Below are 20,246 nucleotides of genomic sequence, written 5' to 3' on the forward strand. Positions count from 1 at the left end.
TCAGCTTTGATGGTCTCCCACATCATTGACGGGTTGCTAGCTGTACCTGAATTAATTTCTAAAAAAGTTTTAAATTCTTGAGAGAAGTACTTTACAAATTTACTATCTTTCATTAGGAAGGGGTCCATACGCCAATGCCGAGGGGATGTCCCACTGTTCTTCGCCTTAGTTTCCATATATACAGCAGGGTGGTCAGAAATTGCTATATTACCTATTTTACAGGGTGATATGGAATTTTAAGAAATTGAGGGGGCAAAAAACATATCAATTCTGGTATGACATTTATGTGGATTGGAGTAGAAAGAAAAATCTCTGCCCTGTGGATGAAGACATCTCCATACATCTACTAATCCTAATTCTTTGTTCAGATCCATCAATTGTCTAGATCTGGGAGATACTCCTGCAGTACTCTTGGGAATCCTATCTATTTCCGGATCCAATGGAGTATGCAGCGGGAGGCAGCTAAAGGCAACTGCACTTACTACTTGGCCTCCTGGACAGTGTTCCAAATTGTAATAAGTCACACAATTAGTGAGAGAATTGTCTAGATCTGGGAGATACTCCTGCAGTACTCTTGGGAATCCTATCTATTTCCGGATCCAATGGAGTATGCAGCGGGAGGCAGCTAAAGGCAACTGCACTTACTACTTGGCCTCCTGGACAGTGTTCCAAATTGTAATAAGTCACACAATTAGTGAGAGTCCACTGTGGATTTCGACCTGAAGCTATGGGGTAGCATGGCCTTGTCCTTTTCTTTTTTGAGTAGACCTAGCAGGATTTATGGTTGGTTACTATTGCAGATTTATGTCTGTAAAGTTATTGGTGGAACTTTCTCACACCAAAGATGACTGCTAAACCTTCCTTCTCTATCTCCGGGATATTTGCACTCTGCATTAGCCAAAGTATGGGAAGCATATGCTATTGGGAGTTTCTCTCCATTGGGCCATCTGAGAGTCAACATTGCCAGATACCGTATGGGGAGGCTTCAAATGTCAGCACCACATGCTGCTTGAGATCAGTGTATCAATATCTTCGATGGTGATAGCCACTTCTTCACTTCCAAAGGCTACAGTCCCAGGCTTCCCCTTTTTCAATAGCAGATGTAAGTGTGCCAGAATGGAGTGCAAGGTACAAATGAACTTTCTGTAATAATTCATCAATCCAAAGGAAGGACCTAAGCCCAGTATAAATGGGGGAGCTGGGCATCTTTGATCACCTTCAGTTTAATCTTCCAACAGGTGTAACCCAGTCTGGTTGACTCTGTAGCCTTAGGTCACTTGGGGTGTCTCGAATACATATTTCCTCTCCTACGATGTGCGCCCACCTTGGAGAAATGTCTAAGTACAATGTCCAAGTACCTAATGTACTCTTTATTGGTCATCCTGTTATAAGCGCATCATCCAGATAAATGGCTTATTGGGGTGGACTTTGGAGAACATTTTACATTGTCTGCTGAAAAATGGCGTAGGCTGATGATACCTCAAATGGCAGTCTCATATATTGGTATTTATGGGTATTAATTGTAATACTTATGGGAATTCTCAACTAGTCTCAATTACAGGTAAGCATGGCTCATGGCCAGTTTTATGAAAGACAAGGCAATTGTTTTTGCAATTGATTTGACCAATACTGCCCATTCCACAAACTGTACTAGTTTGATGATTCCTTTGCTTTCCAGCGTCCTGATTTCTGCCTCCACTTCTGCATGTAGGATAATGGTACTGGGCAGAATTGTGGAATTTCTTCCTGGTCAACATGCAAGGTGGCCTTGGCTCCTTTGATAGTCCCTTGACAATCCTGAAAAGCCTCCGAGTACTAATTAGGACTTCACTCAGGCAGCCATTTTTTACTGAACACAAAATGTAGATTTAGTCAAGATGAATCTATCTCAACCAACATCCACCACCTCCACCCCCCACCCCCCCCACATTCACTGTCTCCAGTCCCCGTTCTGGCAGCAACTGCAATGGCTTGCCAGCTTGCATCCTGAAGAAAATGTTAGCCATTTGGCCTAGGCTTGGCTTCCTTTTGGGATTTTGCTGTGGCTGACCTAGAGTGCCTTTGTTCAGAAAATGTACTGAGTGAGCCTATGCAATTGCCTTCACTCAATGGTGTTCTCAAGCTCAGTCAGCTTGGTGAGGGTGTCCACTTCCAACAACAATTCCTGCAACTCATGATCAACTTGCCATGTTTTCTCATGACAAAGCCAATTGTAGTGCATGTCTGAAGTCCAGCTTTTGCATGGTTACATCATTAATCCCACTCTCATCACCATTGAAATAACTCAATGTATCCCTTCGCCAAGTCACCCTTTATTTACCCCTGCATAGTACCCAACACCGGTCTGGCTTCCTCCGAATCAGCTCTGAATGAATAGAATCTCTGATACTCCTATTTATATCTATCCACCAGGGCTCCCTGATTGGGACTGTTAATCTTGTCCAATCATGGAACTCTTATTCTAAGGTCCAATTGCTAACCTTGTTATAAAGCTCTATACTTAGAATTTTGATAGTTTTTGGATCTGTAAGCCACCCACTGACCTAAAGCATACAAAATAGTTTATAATTGTCATAACAGGTTTTTAGCTATATTGCCCAAAACTGAAAGAATAGTGTTTCATTTCAAAGCAAAGCCGTGGTCAATCAATGAAAGGGAGCAGGTGTAGACAGTTTCAACAGCTTTCAAAACCATTGGGGCTTTTCTTAAAGAGACAACTTTATCAATCAACTTAAATTGCAATACAAAAACAACACAGGACACTAAAAAGCTTTTTGTTTTTAAACATATTATAATAGTATTTTTTCCATGTCACGGACCAGACCAAACCCCTCACTATCAAAGACTGACTTGCTCCTGTATCTCTCAATTTTAAGATCGAACATACTCCTCTAAGTACACGTGACTAAACCTTATTCTTTCGAGATCTGGAACTTTCTTACTAACCAAGCCCTTGCCTTGCTCATGTTTTGAGAACTCCCAGTGAGTTATTCAACACCCAGAAAACCTAGTGCCTTAAAGAGCCATTACTACTGAATGCAGCACCTAGGGGGGAATACAAACTCCAGCAGTCACCACTCACTGTCTTTGAGCTCAATAATTCGAAAGCCAACTTGGAATTAGGGAGAGTTTGATCCTTATAAAAGCCCATAATTTTTTTATGGACCAGACCCAAGCCCCTTTCAAATATATCCTGATGAGGAGCTTCTGCTCGACATGCCAATTCTCCTGCCTAATCGGCGCTTTACCAGCACCACGCACCTACTCTGACTTTGATCTCCAGCATCTGCAGTCTTCACTTTCTCCTTATCCAGGAGATAGCCGAGATCCTAGCATTTTCTTATTTAAAGGCGAGTGCGAAGTGCTGTGTTCCAGATGTAATTCAATTGGTTACACTATTTGACTTTAGGCAAAACACTTTATTCCTACCCTACACTTAAAATACAAAAAAGAAAGAATTCATGTAAATCTATTGGAAAATGTAACAGACAATAAATTAACTATTAAACAGCAAATGTTCCATTGTAATGACATCCAATAAACACACCCTTAACAAAGGCAAATTCAGTAAAACAGATTGTCTCTCATACTTTCTCCAGTCCACAAGGAAGCATCGACAAAATTCTAGCAGAGAGAGAGAATTTCAAGCCATTTACTGTGGAAGGGAGAAATGTATAACAGATTCAAAACTGCAACTACTGAAAGCTAAACGAAAACCCTGGTCCTGTGGGAGCCTGACTCTATCCATTCATGCTGCTTCTATTGTTGCAACCTTTGTTAAATACCCCAAGGATACTCAAGCGGTTTATTGGCTTGGAACAGTTTACTCAGTATCTCTGTCTTAATCTCTCTTCATTTAAAACATAAATCAGGACAAAATACACCTTCTAAAGCCATGGTATCATCTCAGTTGGAGAAACCAATAATATGACAACAGTTACACAATGATGGTCAGGGTAATGTTCCACTTGCGTTTACAGGACAGATACCCACGATAAATCATGCATTTAAAAACACATTACAGTTTAGCATTTAGTGATATTTGAGGATCTTGAAATATTTTACATTTGCATTTTTAGGATGTTCTTTACTCCTCCTCCTCCAGCTTCCCCCAAATGGTGGTGAACACTCCAATGAGACAAGTTTTTTAAACAGGGCTTCCAAAATCCAATGCACATCAATATCACACAAATAGTCAAGCCTTTCAAAGTCTGATTTGAATTTCCATTGTGAGATGGAAATTTGGTCCTGACCTCTATTTATAAAGTTCATGATTTGATCTGTGCTATAGATACCCTTGTGAACTTCGAACATTTGTAAAGAACTTGCCCAGCTCTGCACTCCCTTATGGAATTGCATCGTTTTGTTGGTACTTCATGCATTCCAGAAAGAAAAGTATCATTTCAAATTTTTCTACATTAAATTTAATTTGTTCACTTCATTAATTTGACTACCCTCCTGAATCTATCAATATGTTCCTGACTTTCCAAATTGAATTCCTCATTTTACATGTATATGTTGGAGAAAAGGGAAGCAATAGGAAACTTCAAAGGAATTTAGACAAGTCAAGCAGTTGGAATTAGTCTCTTATGAATTGTTATAGTCTGTCTTTGAAGGGAATGGGTGAACGACTTAGTGTCACATTTAAAAATCACACAACACCAGGTTATAGTCCAACAGGTTTAATTGGAAGCACACTAGCTTTCGGAGCACCTGATGAAGGAGCAGCGCTCCAAAAGCTAGTGTGCTTCCAATTAAACCTGTTGGACTATAACCTGGTGTTGTGTGTTTTTTAACTTTGTACACCCCAGTCCAACACCAGCATCTCCAAATAGTGTCACATTGAGTTACTAAACTTTCAGAATTCAGTTCATAATGCATTGAGTCTTAGAATTCTATAAGAAATGGGGAAGCTGACTTAATTTACTTAACACTTGTAGCAGCTTAGAGACATAAAATATTTTTGAACAGAAACATGCTGAAAATAAATTCTAACTACCAGAAACAAAGCAAGCCATAGGGTTCCCTCCTCTTGAAAAGTCTGATTTACAAATTACTTTTGAAACATGCTTTGAGTTTATTCAGGATGAGTTACCATGTAAATTTGAGTTTGTTCATTGCATTCTTTGGAAAACCGTACCACAATCTCTAACTATCATATGACGTGTTTCAGCAATGATGCAAGAAGTCTTAACTTTTTTATTTGTGTAATTTAACTCTACTTTCATTTAATTAAAAATGATTGAAAGGCAGTGAAACAGAGTAGCAATTGTTGCATGGTTTTTAAGTTTGATCTTGTTTGTTATATTGCTGCGTTTGATAAAAGCTCTGGCATCATAATTACTAATCTGTGACCACCTCATGATTCTGTCAAATTGAATTTCAAAAAATATTTTTTTGTGGCAGTGTTACTGGTAATGTATGCAGTTTCTCTTTACTGGGTTGTGATGTAATATAAATGTATGTATATTCTGTGCTACACCTACTTCTTGGATTTCACTTTCCGATAATGTTGAGACATTCTAATTTACTTCTGCCTTTCCTGAAACATTCACACTGGGTACGCTGGAATATCTTTTCTATGTCAAGGCAATGAGCATCAGAATAATTAGTTGAATGCCACTAATTGCTGAGTTTCTCTTTTTTTGTCCCTTTTTAGTCCCTGTTCATAATGACTTAGATTTATGTCCCATTCAAGAATTGATTGCATGACAAGACTTTACTGTTACAAATAAGTTAATCAACACCAATTAAGTTACTTGTGTGACTCTCAATTACAATAGAGATCCTTCTTCCTAACACCAAAAGCCCCGTGTTATGTTTGTGTGTATATACACTGTACTTTTCACTGAATTGTCTTTACAGGAACCATACGAAATTGCCCCCAACAGCCATCAGGCTGTCTTTTGCCTGTTCTGCCGAATCATAATGTCCAGTGTCCACCAAAACCATTGATCTATATCCTGAGAATTCCCAAACCAACTTCTGGCAATGTGACCCCATCCAGTAACTCCTTCTCCTCGCCACACCAGGTGAATCTTTTAGTATCCTTCTCTCCCATTGGTCTTATCCCTTCAACCAGGGAACAAATCAACTTCTGTGTTGGGCCTCATGGCTCTCCCTTTCTGTGAAAGCAGGCCCATGGGTTTAAATAGGACTTGATTTGGTTCCCCCATTTTCCATGGTAACCAGGTCACATTGGCTTATCAGTGAGCACAACTGGTAGGCGGTCAGTTGCTTCATTTTATCTTGAATTAAGAAAGAAGGAAAGACATTACATGTGAGATTTTATAGGATGTTAATGAGATCTGTCTGCCAAAGTGGTACTGTGTTCTGAACCTTGTTTTAAAGTGTATCTTATGCTTGTAGTTATGATATTAAAACAAAACTCCAAAATTGAGCACTTAATGATCAATGGCAAGATACAGCTATGGATGGTTACAGAAATTGGGAAATAGGTCTACCCCAGTATTTATGCTTCACAGAATCCTGTTGGTGCCTTATTTCAGCCTGCTCTATGAACATATCCTTCTATTTAATTCTTCAAAAATGCCCCATCTTCCCTTTTTAAATGCACTAAACTGTGCTTTCAAATACTCTTACATGTTTGCCTTTGAGTCTTTCTCCAACAGTCTTCATTGAACTTGTTAGTGATTCTATTTGTGTCCTCTAGTTTTGAACTAGAAACACTTTCTGCATCCTCTTAATGACTTTATCCCTACCTAGGGACCCAGGACATAATTATAAGACCATAAGACATAGGTGCAGAAATTATGCCATTTGGCCCATTGGGTCTGTTCTCCCATTTAATCATGGCTGATATGTTTCTCAACCCCATTCTCCCACTTTCTTCCCTAACCCTTGATCCCCTTGACACTCGAACCTATTGATCTTGGTCTTAAATATACTCAATGACCTGGCCTCCACAGCCCCCTGTAGTAATGAATTTCATAGATCCACCACTCTCTCTGGCTGAAGAAGTCCCTCCTTATTTCTGTTCTCAAAGGTCTTTTCTTTACTCTAAGGCTGTGCCCTCGGGTTCTAGTCTCTCTTAACAATGGAAACATCTTCCCTTCATCCACTTTGACCAGGCCATTCAATATTCTATAAGTTTCAATTAGATCCCCCCCCCCTCATTTTTCTAAACTTCGAGTTTAGACCCAGAGACCTCAAACGTTCCTCATATGTTTTTCTTTTCTTTTCTGGGACCATTCTTGTGAACTTACTCTGAACCCAGTCCAGGGTCAGTATTTCCTTCCTGAGATATGGGGGCCAAAACTGCACACAATACTCCAAATGTGGTCTGACCAGAGCCTTCTAGAGCCTCAGATGTACATCCCTGCTTTTATATTCAAGTCCTCTCAGAAATAAATGCCAAGATTGCATTTGCCTTCCTAACTACCGACTCAACCTGCAAGTTTACCTTGAGAGAATCCTGGACGAGAACTCCCAAGTGTCTTCGCACTTCAGACTTCTGAATTTTCTCGTCATTTAGAAAACTTCTATCAAAGCACATGACCTCACACTTTCCCATGTTTTACTCCATCTGCCACTTCTTTGCCTACTTTCCTAACCTATACAAGTCCTTCTGCAGCTTCCCTGTCTTCTCAATGCTACCTGCCCCTCTACCTATCCTTGTATTGTCTGCAAACATAGCCAGAATGCCCTTTAGTTTCTTCACCTTATACATTAATGATCTAAATGAAAAGTTGTGGTCCCAACAATGAGCCTAGCTGAAAACCACTTGTCACTGGCTACCATCCTGAGAGACTCTTTTATCTCCACACTCTGCTTTTTGCCAGACAACCAGGCTTCTATCCATGCCAGCATCTTCCCCCTCTCACCATGGGCCCTTATCTTACTCAGCCTCCTGTGTGGCAACTTGTCAAAGGCCGCCTTGAAGTCCAGCTAGATAACATCCATTGGCTCTCCTTGGTCGAACATGCTCATTACTTCCTCAAAGAATTCTTGCAGGTTTGTCAAATATGACACCACCTTTATGAAACCATGCTGACTTTGCCCTATTTAACCAAACACTTCCAAGTATTCAGAAATCTCATCCCTCACAATGGATTCTAGGATCTTACCAATGACCAAGGATGGACTAATCAGTCTGTAATTTTCCATCTTTTGCCTTGCTTCCTTTTTAAACAGGGATGTCACGTTAGTGATTTTTCAGTCATCTGGTTACATCCCTGACTAGTAATTCGTGAAAGATCACCACTAACGCCTCTACTATCTCTTCAGCTATCTCCCTTAGAACTATGGAGTGTAGTCCATCTGGTCCAGATGATTTATCCATCTTCAGGCCATTCAATTTTTCCAGTACCTTCTCCTTGGTGATGGCCACCATACTTATCTCTGCCCCCTCACTCTGTTGAATTTTTGGGATATTACTTATGTCTTCCACTGAGACGACTGACACAAAGTAATATTCAGTTCCTCAGCCACTTCCTTGTTCTCCACTGCTATCTCTCCTATGTCATTTTCCAGTGGCCCAATGTCCACCTTTGCCTCGCTTTTGCTCTTGATATATCTAAAGAAACTCCTACAGTCTTCCTTGATATTACTAGCTAGCTTAACCTCCTATCTAATCTTCTCCCTCTTATTTCTTTTTTTTTTGTTGCCCTGTATTGGTCTTTGTAAGCTTCCCAATCCTCTGGCTTCTTACTACCCTTCTGCTTTTATGCTATCCCTGACTTCCCTAGTCAGCCATGGTTGCCTCATCCTCCATGTACCATGCTGCTTTTTCCTTGGGATGAATCTCTGCTGTGTCTCTTGAATTCCTCTCGGAGACTCTTGACGTTGCTGTTCCACTGTCTTTCCTGTGAGGCTCCTCTTCCAATCAATTCTACCCAGCTCCTCCCTGATGCCTGTGTAGTTGCCTTTATTCAACAGTAATACCATTACCTCTGATTCGATCTTCTCCCTTTCAAATTGCAAAGTAAATTCAATCATTATACATACGGTCTCCGAAGGGTTCCTTCACTTTAAGCTGCCTTACCAAGTCTGCCCCATTGCACATTAAATCCAGTATTGCCTGTTCTCTAGTGGGCTCCACCACAAGCTGCTCCAAAAAGCCATCTTGTAGACATTCCACAAATTCCTTTTCTTGCACCCCACTACCAACCTGATTTTCCCAGTCCACCTGCACATTGAAACCCCTCAAGATCACTGTAACTTTGCCTGTCTGACGCATCTTTTCTATCTCTTGGTGTATCTTGCGACCCAATTCCTGACTACTGTTTGAAGTCCTGTACATAAGTCCTATTATGTTTTTTTTTTAATCTTTTGCAGTTTCTCAATTCTACCCATCCAGATTTTACACCATCTGACCCTACTTTGTTTCTTACTATTGATTTAATTTCATTTTGTACCAATAGGGCAGCCTCACCCCCTCTCCCACTTACCTGACTATTCGATAGGATATATATTCTTGAATATTCAGCTCCCAATCCTGATTCCTCTGAAGCCACAACACTGTGGTATCCGTCATACCTTCCAATTTTGATCTGTGCCACAAGCTCATTTACCTTATTCTTTGTATGCATAGAGCTTGTCCATTGGGGATGGCTGTTTTAATATGTTTCAGGTGGAAGCTGAAGAAGTGTAACATTGTGCGATTATTCCAGGGTTTGTGGTAGAGTGAGGTGCTGAGGTGCCCATCCTTGATGGAGATTAATGTGTCCAACAATGAGACAGATATTAAAGAGTAGTCCATGGTGAGTTTGATGGTGGGCTAAACTCGTTAATATCACTGCGTAGTTGTTTCAGTGACTTCTCGCCATGGATTCAGATGAAGAAAATGTTATCCGTATACTTGGTGCATAGTGTTGGTTTGAGGTCCTGCATAGGGAAGAAGTCTTGTTCGAACCTGTGCGTGAAAAATATTGGAGTGTAAATTTGGTCCCCATGAATGTTGTGTGTCTGGATGAAGAACTGATTGTCAAAGGTGAAAATGTTGTGGTTGAGGATAAAACAGGTGAGTTGTAGGACGGTGTTCAGAGATTGACATTTGTTGGTGTTGAGTACTAAGGCTTTTGCTGCGAGGCCATCATCATGGAGGATTGCTGGCGTAGAGTGCTGAAACATCCATTGTGATGAGGAATGTTCCCGATTCGACTGGTCTGAGACTGCTGAGTTTCAGTAAGAAATCTGTAGTGTCACGACCGAAGCTGGGCTCTCCTGTACGAATGGATTTCAAGATGCCTTCGACATAGCCAGAAAAGTTCTCACACAGGGTCCCATTGCCTGATACGATGGGACATCCTGGTGTGTTGGCTTTGGATATCTTCGGAAGGCAGTAGAAGTCGCATCTGCGAGAAGAACGTGGGATGAGGGCACATAGGGAACTCAAAGTCTGATCCAAAGCCCTGATCAGTGTGTTTAGTTCACGGGTCTGCTCTTTGGTCAGATCGCCTGGTAGTTGCCTGCAGTATTCCTGGTTGTTCAGTTGTCGGTACACTTCCTTGCAGTAATCTGTTCTATTCTGAATGACAATGGCTCCTCCTTTACCTGCTGGTTTGACGACAATGTTGTGATTGGTTTTGAGAGCATGGATGGTATTGTATTGTGATTCAGTGATGTTTTCCTCTATCTTATGCTTGCAGCTGATGAATGTATTATAAATAATTAGATTTTAGCTGTCGGTGAACTATGAACGTTGACATATAATTCTATTGTTTAGAATTCTAACTCTCTTGTGAAACCTTCCATCCTCAGTGTCCCTAGCTGCAGATTTAGCTGAAATGATCATTTTGCTTATCAGGATTTGCTATTTGTTGATGTCTCTTCTCCAAGTTTCATGGAGATACACGGAGTGATTTGTTCATAAATTGTAAACTCTCTTAGCTGCTGCTTAAAAGCTATAGCTTGCAGGAACTGGTGAGGAAAATTAAATTGGTTTTCTTCAAGCTTTAGTTTTTTTAAATCAAATTGAGAGAGCAATGCTATCTCTCTCTTCTTGGAGGTCTGAAAGTCTCTGACAGTATCGTTCATGTTCACAAGCTGTTCTACTACCTAGGACCGAATCTCTCTCCTCTTCATTGCCATCAGTCAAAACTCTACAAACCAATCAGGTAGTTGTTTTCGGCTGTATCTCACTTTGAGTCAATGTCTGGTGCCAACTCATCCACAGTAACCTTCCCCCACTGCCTGAACAAGCAGTATTTCAAACAGTACTTAGAATAAGTGTTCGTGACTTGCTTTTTTAAAAAAAGGCAGCAATCCGTTTGACAATCTCTGGCTTTTAAAATAGTCCTTTTTCCATTTCAGTCTGCAATGAAAAATATAGAAAAGTACGGTGTTTACAAATTTGAAGAAAAAATTCTAGGCAGGAGACTGGGGATCGATTTTCTGTTGTTTGATATAGAACTAACTGACACACAGGGCTTGGGTTTAATGTCTCACCTTTGTCAGGGCAGTGGAAATTACTGTGGTTTTTCAGGTTTCTGATTGGAAGAATGTTATTTAATCATCATGACTACTTCAATTAGCATGTTTGCTTTCTCACTGTTCAACCACTAGAAATATCACTGGTCCTTTTGAGAAATCTGAAACATATCTCGCTGCATCATTGACAGAAGAGTTATTGAACATCTTCACAAAGTTACTTTTAAAAATAGGATTAGACCTTAGACTTGCATAGTCCTCATTGGAGTTAAGTGTTTCAAATTACAACAACATGTGTTAATGTAATGCCTTAAAATCATTTAGAATACATAATTTATTAATCCTTCATGGGGTGTGGGTATAGCTGGCCTAATATTGCCTAATATATATAAATTATGAACAGTTGAGGCCTCCACACTGTTCCCTTTGGCGCATCACTTCTTACAGTTTGCCAACCCAAAATGTTGGGCTAACTGTCCCTTGATTGGATTGGCTTGCTAAGGCTATTTCAGAGGGTGGTTAAGAGTCAACCACATTGCTGTGAGTCTGGAGTTACATGTAGGTTGGACCAGGTAAGGACAATAGATTTCCAACTGAGTATGAGGCATTATTTCAAAAATGCATTATTTTAAAAGCATTGAAATAATCTTAGTTGTGGTAGAGTCAAATAAAGTTTACATGTTTTCCCACCTTCAAGTGTATAAAGTGATTTGTGGTTTACCTCTTCCAATGCAACTTGCTTTACATTGACTTAATGTAATATATTCGAGGAAAATATGCTGGGTTAATTGGAAGCAATCTAAAGTAAAGTTAGCTACAATCATTATAAAGAATGTTTTCAATAACTACTCATTACATCCTAATGTAATAATGTCTTGGCATTGAGTATGTTAGATTCAGTTAAAATGTAAGATTCCATTGTGTAGGAGCAAGGCCTTTACAAAGCTCAGTAAAATTGCAACTGTTTGAATGATTATTTGCAGCTTTATAACTTGATAAATGCCAGAGATCAATAAAAACTAAGTATCAATTGCTGGACCTAGTTCAGCAAATGATTTTTTTTGTCAAACATTACAAATTCACTTTTACTGCTGCAAACTGTGGCTTTTTTTTCAAAATGTGCTCTTGATTCTAAGATACTTTCAAAGCCTGATTTTTCCAGCTACATTTGATGTTGACTTTTTATAATACCCCTGTGGAAGAGGTTTACATTCTCCAAATGCTTTGTTTTGTTTGGAATTTGTCTTGGGTTTAATTGGAAATGGGGTGAATCATGACAATAAAATGACATTGTATTCTCGAAGTGCTTAAAATATCTGAAATGAGGAAGTCTATCTGAAAATTGCTTCGTTCTCGAAGGTGCTGGATACATTATCCATTGTCTAAACAAACTTGCATAACATGTTGTGGATTTGGCATCATCTGATATATAACACCTTTTTAAAATATGTTGCTGCAATAAAAAAAAGCTTTGAGCTGAATTTAGAGGATGTGGTGCTGATTCTTGCATCAGCCCCAGAAGCAGTCGGCATTACTGCACAGGAGAAATGTGACCAACTACCTGCATTCAGGCGATGCCCAGTCAATTACTAGCCTAGAGCCATGGGGATGGGTCACAAAGTGCTGATCACCCGATACCAAATCTATATTCAGTCCTTCTTTAAATGTTACAAACAGCAAAGCAGAAAGACACTGCTCTAGAGTGGAGCCCTTCAATGTGAAGGCTCATCAGTGCATGTTGTAGGAATCTCAGAGAAGGAGGAGTGTTGAATCCAACACCAGGATTATGGTTTCATTACAAAGTCAAGTAAACTGTCAGGATGGTGCAGGGTCTAGATTAGAGTGGTGCTGGAAAAGCACAGCAGCTCAGGCAGCATCTGAGGAATAGGAAAATCAGGAATAGAGGCAGGGTGCCTGCAGTATGTCCCTAGTGGTGCGGTCTGTTTGGAGGTGGCGGAAATGTCATCTGATATATTTCCCTCCCCACCCATTTTCGCTTTCCGCAAAGACCATTCCCTCTGTGACTACCTGGTCAGGTCCACGTCCCCAAAAAACCCACCTTCCCTTCTTGGCACCCTCCCCTGCCACCACAGGAATTGCAAAACCTGTGCCCACCCCTCCTCCCTCGCCTCTATCCGAGGCCCCAAAAGAGCCTTCCACATCCATCAAAGTTTCACCTGCACATCCACCAATATCATTTGTTGTATCCGTTGCTCCCGATGAGGTCTCCTCTACATCGGGGAGACTGGACGCCTCCTAGCAGAGCGCTTTAGGGAACATCTCCGGGACATTCTCACCCACCAACTAACCCCACCGCCCCGTGGCCCAACATTTCAACTCCCCCTCCCACTCTGCCTAGGACATGCAAGTCCTGTGCCTCCTCCACCGCCGCTCCCTCACCACCCGACGCCTGGAGGAAGAACGCCTCATCTTCCGCCTCGGAACACTTCAACCCCAGGGCATAGCTACTATCTCCCCACCCCCACCCCCTCTCATTTATCTCTTCACTCTGCAGGCACCCTGTCTCTATTCTTGATGAAGGGCTTTTACCCGAAACGTCGATTTTCCTGCTCCTCGGATGCTGCCTGACCTGCTGTGCTTTTCCAGCACCACTCTAATCTAGACTCTGGTTTCCAGCATCTGCAGTCCTTGTTTTTACCAGGATGGTGCAGGGAACACGCCACAGGAGAAAATGCTGGGTTTATAAATTCTCTGCCAGGATGCAAGAGGAAGATGGGAAATTTTTTTTCCCCACGAGCAAAAAGAACAGACAATCTTGTCTGACCAAAGTTGCTTGGTCAGAGGTTGTATAGGAGGACAGCAGCCATGAGGCCAAACAATTCTTCTGCAGTGCTGCAAATGTGTCAATCATCTCCGTTCTGCAAGAAAGATCCAAGATGGTGGCAGAGTACAGCACTCCAGCCGGAACTCATCCACTTTGTGTTCCTTTCTTGTTCTCTCCTTTCTGTCATTTTCCTCTTCTGCCAGTGGCCTGGAGCAGAGCAGGGGGTGGCCGTTGGAACAGGGATGGTGGCGAGCAGGCTGCAATGGACTGACACCGGGGACACCAGAGCAAGGATGGCGACTGGTTGGGAACCAGTGGAGCCTGGTCAGACAACGAGGAAGTCCTTTAGAGAAAGACTGCAATGACTATCTTTTTAGCTTTACTTCTTATTTTCCTAATTTATATTATGTATATCTGTAAAATAGTTTTTCCTTTATTTTCTCTATTTGTAGCTAAGATTTGTACCTAAGATGACACTGTGTGTTGACGACCATCTCCACTTTTCACTGTACTCCTGTTCTTTGTAACTTGAGGACATGTGACAATAAACATAATTCTAATTTGAAAGTCCTATATTCCATTCAAGTCATAGGGGATTGTATATAGCAATGTAGGATGGAAAGCTCCATGGAGACGAAGTGACCAATTCAAGCTGACAAGGAGAGCACCCCCACTGCTACATGATGCATATTACCTTCAGTGTAAGAGACAGACCTCTAGTTTTGCTTACCACCACTCTGCAGCTTAAGAGAAGGTATTTAGGAGTCCACACACCATGTTGTCTGTCCAAACTGGGAGACTCCTGTTGTATGTTTTGGAATGCCAGCCACTGTCGACTAATGGTTCATGTCTCAGAATTCTCTTCCAAAGTTTCTTGGCAATCAAAGGTAGAAGTAATTGTTTTGATTTATTTAACCTTTTTCCAAAACTTTTGTCTCCTTTAAATGAATACCATTGCATTTCCAAAGTTGTTCCAAGTAAAATCATATTGCATTTGTCGCTTTATGAATATTTTGAAGAAGTAATCAGTCATATTGCATATTTAAACTGTGCTTACTTAAGTTTGAGATTGCTGGTATTAATTTAGAGTCACTGTTTCTCTGGCTGCTCATGTACTGTTAGGGTTTTTTAATGGACCTCTGGTTAGCTTTAAACATATTTTTGCATGTTCTTTTTCCAGATGAGTATCTTTTTTCCTTTCCAGTCAAGGAGATTATTTTGATCCTCATTCTCACTGTGTTAAAATGTGCTTATTCATTTAGGGACTGGTTTGCTTTGTCTAAACTTGTTTGTTTTTGATATGTATTTGCATACTCAGCATTACCTTTGTAAAGATATTGAATTGCACTTCAGATGTCAAAAATCATGATTTCTCTCCACTTATGTGCTATTTCATTTTCTTGTTTCATATAATTCAGTGTTTTTAAAGTCCTGAGTGTTAGAAATTTTAGCTTCACTGTTGCTTATCATTTTCTGTTAAGCAGACATGACCCCAGAGATAAAGGAAATATGGGGGAAAACAAAATGAATTTCATACCCTCAAATGTGCATAGTTAATGGTCAACAAAATAATGAATACTTTTATTTCTTCTCCCCTCAGACATGTGCAAGAATCAGTTAAAAATGAAGTTCAGTGCAAGAATATGACTGGCGAGTGGTTTTACAAAGCCAAGGCCAAAAGGCACAAAGACACATTACACGGAGCTGAGTTAATCAAAGCATCCATGCGGAAAAAGAAACCCATGACTATCTGTAGGTTTGCTTGATTTACTGATGTAATGATCTCTCTTTCTTGCCCAGCAACTGACGAGCTGAGTATACCAGAGCATGGGTTAGGAAAAGTCCACTTGGACCCATAGAAGTGTACTTTGAGCCTTTATATCAAATTCATAAAGGTCTGGATATTACAGTCCCAAAAGTGGTGAATGCTGAGAAATTCACTACCAATGAGGGCCACAGTGATACAGCAACTTCTGGGGAACCCACAGGCTTAAATATAGAATGTAGTGTGCCTAAACATGTTCCAGAGCAATCTAATGTTGCCTGGACCTGTTATTCATTGGGCTGACTTAGCACTTGTATTTAGTTTTGATTTTTGTTTGCTGCTCCTCGCAGCCTCAGAGTTCCAATCATTAGAATCTCTGCATTTAGTTTGATATAAAGCATTCTTCCTCCAATTCCACACCCCCAGGTAGGGTGTGGGTGTGAGGGGATGGGGAGGGAGCTACTGTCAGAACATTCTGCACCTAAACCATGCTGGGTCTAATATTTTTGAGTTGCATAACTCGGGTAGCAGAAAGAGCTTTAAACTAAACAAGTAGTATGGGTTCAAGCTGAGCTGGATTTACCAAAACAAGGGGTAGAGTCCAGGAAAATATAAAGATCAGAGAATGGCAGGAAGGCACAGCCAAAAGAAAATCTAAGAATAACCAAGAGTCCTAGCTAGATCTTACAAAGATAATGAAAATCAAAACTAAAGATTCTTACTTCATTATGAATGCTACGTACATTCAGAAGTTAACCAAGTTAATAGTACACATAAATAAATATGATCTAATTGATGATGAATAGGTTTGTGTTTTGAATATTGAGTATATCGCCCTCAAGAAGAATTGGAAGCTGGGTAAAGGTAGCAATGCTAATGAAGGATGGCATTGGTACAATGGTTAGAGATGGCCTTGGTTCAGATGATTTAGGATGTTGATCAGTTAGGCAGGAGTGAGGGCTATTAGAGGAAAGAAAACACTAGTCTGAGCAGTCTACAGGCTGCTGAACTAACTAAAATGTAGGATAATGTGTACAAGAAGAAATATTGGGTGTTTGTGATAAAGGGATGGCAGTTAATCATGGGTGATTTTAATTTACTTAAACTTTAAATGCTTTTGAGAAAGTTTCTTAGAGGTGCCTGTTCTGGAATAGACCAGAGAGCAGTTTATATTAGACTTGACAATGTAACCGGCTTCACTTGGAGTAAAGGCGACGACTATAATATAATTCGATTTTCAATTTGAAAGGGAGAAAACTGGGTACAAGATGAGGAACTTAAATGTGAAGTTGTCCATTCATGACAGGAAGAATAAAAAAGCAGAGTATTAATTAAACGGAGAATGACTGCAAAATTTCAAGATGCAGAGGGATCTAGTTGTTCTAGTGGATGAAACACAAAACATTATACAGGTATAGCATGTAATTAATAACACCAAAGGAATAATATCCTTTATCAGGAGATGAATTGAACATAAATATAAGGAAGTTATGCCTCAGTTATACAGGGGCATTTGTGAGATGACATTTTAAAAACTTTTGTGCTGCATTGATTTTGTTAAAGGAAGGATATAAATACGTTGAATGTGTTTGTGAGGAGGTTTACTGGATTGATACCTGGTTTGAGTGGGTTGTCTTGTGAGGACAGACTGGGCTTGTTTCCATTGGAGAGGTGACTTGTTTGAAATCTGTTTGATCATGACAGTCTGGTCAAGGTGGATGTGAAAATGGTGAGTTCAGAACTCTGAGACACTTGTAAGAATCGGAGTTGACCTATTAGAACAGAGTTCAGAGAGTTTGAAATTTTGATACTCTCTGCCTCAGTCGATGGAGGTGGGTTAATTGAACATTTTAAAGGTGGAGATAGATTCTTGTTGGCCAAGTGAGTAAATGGGAATGTAGAATGTAAAACACATATCAGCCATGGATCTTATCGAGGGCCTGAGGGGCTGTATTTTCTAGGTTTCATATGTTCCTAAGCCAGGGAAATGAACAGAAAATGTTTCCAAATTTAAAATAATTCATCTAGCTATGCAACATGTCAGGCACATTCTTTGTGGACCTCAATAGGTGGAGAAGCCACAGGTAGCAAGATCAGCAAAGCTTCAAAGCTCGAATTAGTGAGAACTCTTGTAAAAACCGCAAAAATAAAGGGAGACTTCCTGATGAAATCAAATTGAAAATTTTAAGTGGAGGGGTACTGTATCACTGCAGTCATCTGTATGTGTGAGGAAAAAACATGAAAGTAGGAAAAAATATGCTACAGTTTTAAAAAATACATTCAGTTCCCCCCCCTCCACCACAGTAAAGACCTGCTATGATACTGCAGCTCTGATATTGCTGATTTTTTTTTAAAGTGAAATGCCCTCTTCATTTCTTGCTAATATATTTATCCTCAATTGACTTATAACTTACCTAAGCTGTCATTATATTTCACTGAATAAATCCCAATTTTCACTCACAGATGAACGGCTCCAGTCCAAGGAATTAAAAGAGAATTCCAAGAGCTTCATGAATAACATTGAAAAAAGTGTTTATGTATCTCCTGAACTTTCTGTTTTTCTAGAAGAACCAAAGTTGGAAGATCCTCACACAAGGTATTTTCTACAAGGTATTCTCTATAATTTGATGCAAACTACCTCTGCTGGAGTCAGTGGACACGTTCTAGTGTAGCAAAGCATTGTAGCTAACATTTCAGTTTCTAGATTTCTATTTTATTTGCTTTTCTGTATGACATGAATTTTCGAGGTGGATGGCAAACATAATTTTTTTGAAAATAAAGTCCATTTGAAATTTTTGAGTAATCATCGATGTGAGTCTAAATTAAACCTGACCTGAAGTTTTATATTCCAAATCAGCGGAGGCATTATTTTGAATTATAATTTCAGGGCAAGTAGTTTGTTAAAGGATTATTTATCCCATAATGGAGATATTCCATCTTGAGTGTATTGGAGTAGTTTCTGTTGAAGAGTTGTGGTCCTTTTGCAAATGACAATCCTTGTACTTTGTTTGCTACCTCTAGTTGCCTATGTTACTTGCAAAGGTGCTTTGAGGTAATTTGCTGCCAATAATCTTCCTCCTCTTTGCTTTTACCTTGATTGTATCTTATTGGTAGAGGATATGCCACCACAGAGTATCTGCAAAAGAGCAAATGTTCCTGGATAGATTCATTTAGTAGTGCGGTAAAATGTGAGGAGGAAAGTATAGATTATAAGATAATTATAGATGGGCTGGTCAGATAATTTGAAACATGGCAAAGGAATTTAATCATGAAAAATGAGAGAGATTGTAGTTTGGGTAGATTCACAATGCAAGAGAATATGTAATAAATGGTAGGACCCTAGGAAGTACAAAGGATCAGACTGATTTCTGTGTGCGTGTCCACAGATCCTTGAAAGCGATGGGATGAGTGGGTGAAGTGGTTAAGGAAGCATATGGGACACTACTTTACTTGTTGAGGCACTGAACATAAGAGCAGGTTATGGTTGAACTTTGTAAATATTTCTTAGGAGAAAATGAGGGCTGCTGATGCTGGAGATCAGAGTTGGAGTGTGGTGCTAGAAAAGCACAGCTGGTCAGGCAGCATCCAGGAATGATGAAGGCCTAATGTCTGAAATATCATTCATGGATGCTGCCTGACCGACTGTAACTTTTCCAGCCTAACACTCTTCGAAAATATTTGTTAGACCACAATAGTTAATAGTGTATACATTTCTGGACGTTACATCGTAATATGAAAGCATTTGCATTAGAAAGGATCTGGAGGAGATTCAGTAGGATGTTGACAGAACTGGAGAATCTCCGCTGTGAAGTGAGACTAGATAGGCAGAAGTTCTTTTTCTTAGAGCAGGGAAGATTGAGGGGGTACCTGATTGAAGTGTACAACATTAGGAGGTGGGTAGATGGGAAGAAGCTTTTCCCCTTAGTAGAGGGACCAGTAATCTTGAAAAACCTTTAAGGTACAGAGCAGGAGTCTAGAGTGAGGTTAAAGGAACATTTATTTTCCACCCTGAGTGTGGAAATCTGAAACTCATTACCTGAAAGGGTGGAAGAGGCAGGAACAAACAGAGAATGCTGGAGAAACTTTGCAGGATTTGCAGCATCTGTGGAGAGTGAAATTGAGTTAATGTTTTCGGTCCAATATGACTTGCCTTCAGAATTTAAGAAGTGTTAAATTGGATTTGAAATGTGACCATTCTCCATAGATGCTGCTAATCCTGCTGAGCTTCTGCAGCATTCTGTGCTTCTTTCAGACTTCTGGTATCTGCAGTACTGTGCTTTCTTTTAGTAGCAGTACAGTGGGCGG

General features: G+C 40.1%; 1 protein-coding gene across 5 annotated transcripts in view; it reads left to right on the forward strand.

Moving 5' to 3' along the window:
• Positions 1 to 20,246, forward strand: part of sytl2a (synaptotagmin-like 2a) — a 123,584-nt gene that overhangs the window by 34,824 nt on the left and 68,514 nt on the right. For all 5 annotated transcript variants that reach the window (XM_043691609.1, XM_043691610.1, XM_043691611.1 and 2 more), the window contains 2 exons: positions 15,777 to 15,928; positions 18,405 to 18,537. In XM_043691609.1, coding sequence (XP_043547544.1) covers positions 15,777 to 15,928; positions 18,405 to 18,537 — 285 coding nt within the window. The remainder of the gene's footprint in view (positions 1 to 15,776; positions 15,929 to 18,404; positions 18,538 to 20,246) is intronic.

Source organism: Chiloscyllium plagiosum, chromosome 6 (assembly GCF_004010195.1).
Source record: "Chiloscyllium plagiosum isolate BGI_BamShark_2017 chromosome 6, ASM401019v2, whole genome shotgun sequence".
NCBI lineage: Eukaryota > Metazoa > Chordata > Chondrichthyes > Orectolobiformes > Hemiscylliidae > Chiloscyllium > Chiloscyllium plagiosum.